Source organism: Poecilia latipinna, unplaced genomic scaffold, assembly GCF_001443285.1.
Source record: "Poecilia latipinna isolate Pla-1442-1.1 unplaced genomic scaffold, P_latipinna-1.0 Scaffold261, whole genome shotgun sequence".
Lineage (NCBI taxonomy): Eukaryota > Metazoa > Chordata > Actinopteri > Cyprinodontiformes > Poeciliidae > Poecilia > Poecilia latipinna.
This window is the reverse complement of record NW_015112877.1, coordinates 505,287-509,016: the sequence shown is the minus strand read 5'-3', so window position 1 is coordinate 509,016 and position 3,730 is coordinate 505,287. Positions and strand designations below refer to the sequence as shown.

General features: G+C 38.0%; 1 protein-coding gene across 3 annotated transcripts in view; it reads right to left on the bottom strand.

Annotated features, from left to right (window-relative positions):
* The window catches only part of LOC106947915 (NACHT, LRR and PYD domains-containing protein 12-like), an 82,244-nt gene that overhangs the window by 61,152 nt on the left and 17,362 nt on the right, over positions 1 to 3,730 (bottom strand). For all 3 annotated transcript variants that reach the window (XM_015033232.1, XM_015033233.1, XM_015033235.1), the window contains exon 6: positions 1,702 to 1,875. In XM_015033232.1, the coding sequence (XP_014888718.1) occupies positions 1,702 to 1,875 (174 nt within the window). The remainder of the gene's footprint in view (positions 1 to 1,701; positions 1,876 to 3,730) is intronic.

Below are 3,730 nucleotides of genomic sequence, written 5' to 3'. Positions count from 1 at the left end.
ACTTGAGGTGATGCAGCAGTCAGTGGAAGACAAGAACAACTGTGGCAGTTACTATGCTGCTAAGAAAAGTTATAAAATCAGGTTTTCAAAAAATAAAAATAAAACAAATAGAGAGAGGGAGAGAGAGAAAAAGGCAAGAGTGCCAATTTATAACCCAGTTTTTCTCCAAGAGAGGTGGGTAGACTGTGTGAGATTATCAACCATTTAGCATAGTTAGCTTAGCTACAGACTACTGATTACCTCCATTTCACTAGCATTTAATAAATTAAGGGAAAAACATATTCCTATATTTAACTTGTCCATGTACCTTTTACCACTTAACAACAGATGAGTCAGTAAGAAGCAGCTCTAACCCACGTCCCTCCTGGCCTGCCCTCTCCTAAGTGAAACGAAAACTGCAGTATGTAACTTTTATATAAATATATTTTTTTCCACATATTTGTTAAAACTGTCATTATGTTGTGACAGTATGGTATGAGAGGTAATCTATGAAAAGTCTATTTCCTCTGCCTTCTCCCAGTGCTAGAAACACTGGGGGGAGATTTAATTTTTGGTCAGGGGGCCTAAGATTCCTGGCAGCGCCCCTGACTGTTCCAGCTGGGTAATTATATGTGTTGCACAACGTTCTTATTTCTAACAGCAAAGTCAAGTTTTCAAGTTCGGTCTGGAGCATCAAGAGAGATTTCACTGATTAATAACAATGTCCAGGTTTTTATAATTTTTTGGGGACCAATAGGCATTAAATTGACTGGCGCGATGCAGGGGATATGAAAGCCTTTCTCCTGGTCGCACCAACCCAGCCACTGGGTTGGTGCGACGTGTGTATGCATACAGGTTGGGTGGAGACTCATGCAGATATAGAATGAACACAGCAGGGTGCTGTACCTGTTGCTTAGCACAGGTTTACAGACAAATGTGAAAATAGGTTTACTACCATTTGGTCGCAGAGCGCTCCATGGTGGTATACAGTTGGCAGATGTGGTTGTGTGTGTGACAAAGGTGCCAAAACACAAAAGCTGTAAATGGCTGGGCAAAGTGAGAGTTCATCTATTAAATTGACTGAGGATGAATACATAAATTAAGAACTGGAGTATATACAGTTTATTATAAGTGTTTCTGTGAGCCTGCTTATTTATTATTAAATAGAATATAACTTCTGATTCTTTGCTGCCATTCACTCCAACTCAGCTCAGATTAATTTTCTAAACTGCAGAAAAATAATTATTAGGGATGCTCAAATATAAAAACTTGGGCTGATCTTGATACTCATACTGCATTTATGGCAGTATTTACTAGTATTTTAATTTATCACATTTTTATTCAATTACTCAATTAATCATCAGAATAATTAATAGATTTATTAATTAATAAAATAATTGTTTACAACAGCACTGATATGAACCTAAAATTTTAAACTGTGAAACTCTTGCATACAATGCAAGATATCAATACCACCATTTGTTGTTTCAGAACAACCCAACTTAGAAATGAGTAACAATGAATGAATGGCAGGTTTCAGGTCACATCAAAATTCAGAGGATGAAATGTCAGTCAAAATTATGAGGCAAATAAAATACCATACCCATACACAAGTTAAGGAATAGTTATTAAAATAAATAATTAAAACATATTTTAAAGTATCAGTGCTAAAGAAATATCAGGTACAATACAAACTGAAAAACAAAAGACAGCTGTACTGACCTCAAGATTTCTAGCTTACAGTTTGAACTCTCCAGTCCATCACACAGAAGCTTCACTCCACAGTCTCCCAGTTTGTTGCAACTTAGGTCTAGTTCAGTCAGATGGGAGGGGTTGGCCCTCAAAGATGAAGCCACAACCTCACAATGGGTGTCTGATAATTCACATCTGACAAATCTGTAATTACAGAAAAATGGTATTTAGGTGACATTAAATTAGACAAAAATCATAGAATGATTGAATGGATATGATTACTTCTTTTTTAAATCTGTGTTTGATATAACTTATTTTGCTGGATTGGACAAACTGATTAGCAGTGAACTCTGGAAATACTTTTTTGAAATGTCAATACTTTATCAGTAAAATTAAGTCAATTTGGAAATATTTTCCAGTGGCTTGACACCACTATTTTGCCTGTAGTATTTTGTAGTTTTCGGTCAGTTTCGGTCAGCAGCCATGACTTTAATTTATTTTCAAAATGACAGTGGACAGTTACTTTACACTTGAACCTGACCAATTTCAGTCGAACTACAATTGTTTGTGGATGTTTTTGGCTCAAGGCAGAGTGCTCACATGTGGGGGAGATGGCATCTGATCAAGTTCAACTAACATTGAAATCCCTGACGAAGGCTTGACATGATTCAATAAAACATCTTACTGGTCATATAAACCAAAAGTGGGGATTTTAGTTTTCTGTGTTTATTTTCTAGGTTCTATTTTCTGAGTCTCTGTGCCGTCTTCCCTTGATTGTTCCAGGTGTGTCTCGTTCCTGTGATTATCCCCATGTGTATTTAAGTCCACCTGTTGTCTCTTGTCGGATCCTTGTTGATTGTTCATTGTTATCGTAAGTCCGACTGTTGCATGTCGTGTGTCAGTCAGTTATTAATTTGTTTGTTGTCACAGTTGAACTGGTTAAGTCCTGTGTCGGCTGCAGCTCTCAAGTCAGTCGCTACCAGTGCTTGCATTATTCTCCGCTCACCTGAAGGAGGAACAGCTTATCCTGCTCTCTCTCATGTTTATTTGACAGTACTGCCTATAAAATATTTTTTTTAATATACCCAGTTTTTATAGCTTCTCTTACATTGTCGACCCATAACTGGATTACATTAGATCTAAGGAACGTAGGCCCAGCGGCATGGGCGGGCATTGCCACAATCAGCTGTGCCCCCCCTGGACGGGAAGCTGTTTGTTGTTACATTAAGTCACATATGTCAGAGTCAAGGCCCGCGGGCCACATCCGGCCCGCGAGAAGGTTTTTTACGGCCCCTGGGATGATCTTGATTTATTATTAGAACCGGCCCGCAGACCGCAGCAAGCCGGCACCCCGTCTGAAAAAAAATATCTTCCTTATTTGAACTGTAAGTAGTTCTTTAAATGTTCTGTGAGATGATGTACTTACCCATGTATCCATAACAACCGGAACTTTCAATATCCACCAAGTTATTGCCGAAATATACCGTCTATTAAACGAGTGCCCCCCGGATTAATTACACTCTCTGCAGCTGCAGCTGCGAAGTTACCGTATTAACCCGATACTTGCTGGAAAGTGCAACGTCTCCCCTTTCAGAAACCGTTGGAATTTTTCCACTTAGCGCTACGTGTGGCGGAATTACGGTACTGCAAATTTAGATGTGTCGCCGGCGACACATCTAAATGCCTTGACTCTGACATATGTGGATTAATAGATTTTTGCACTTTATTTTATTGTATTTCAATCCAATTATATTTTAAAAATATTTCAGTTGTGTCTGTTGAAAATTAAAGATTACTGACAGAGCCATAAGAAAATATTGCTTTATTTATCTGATCATATTGGAATATATTTGTTAGGTTTTCAGTAGGTTCAATTAGGTTCACTAGACTATATGCGTCATTTAAAAAAATTTCAATGAACATTCGATCAGTCCGGCCCTCGGCTTGTAGCTAAATTTTTTATTTGGCCCTCCATCCATTTGACTTTGACACCCCTGCCATAAGGGCATTAAATACCCTGTAGCAGTATTTTCATTAATTTCATTATAATCTATGTAAA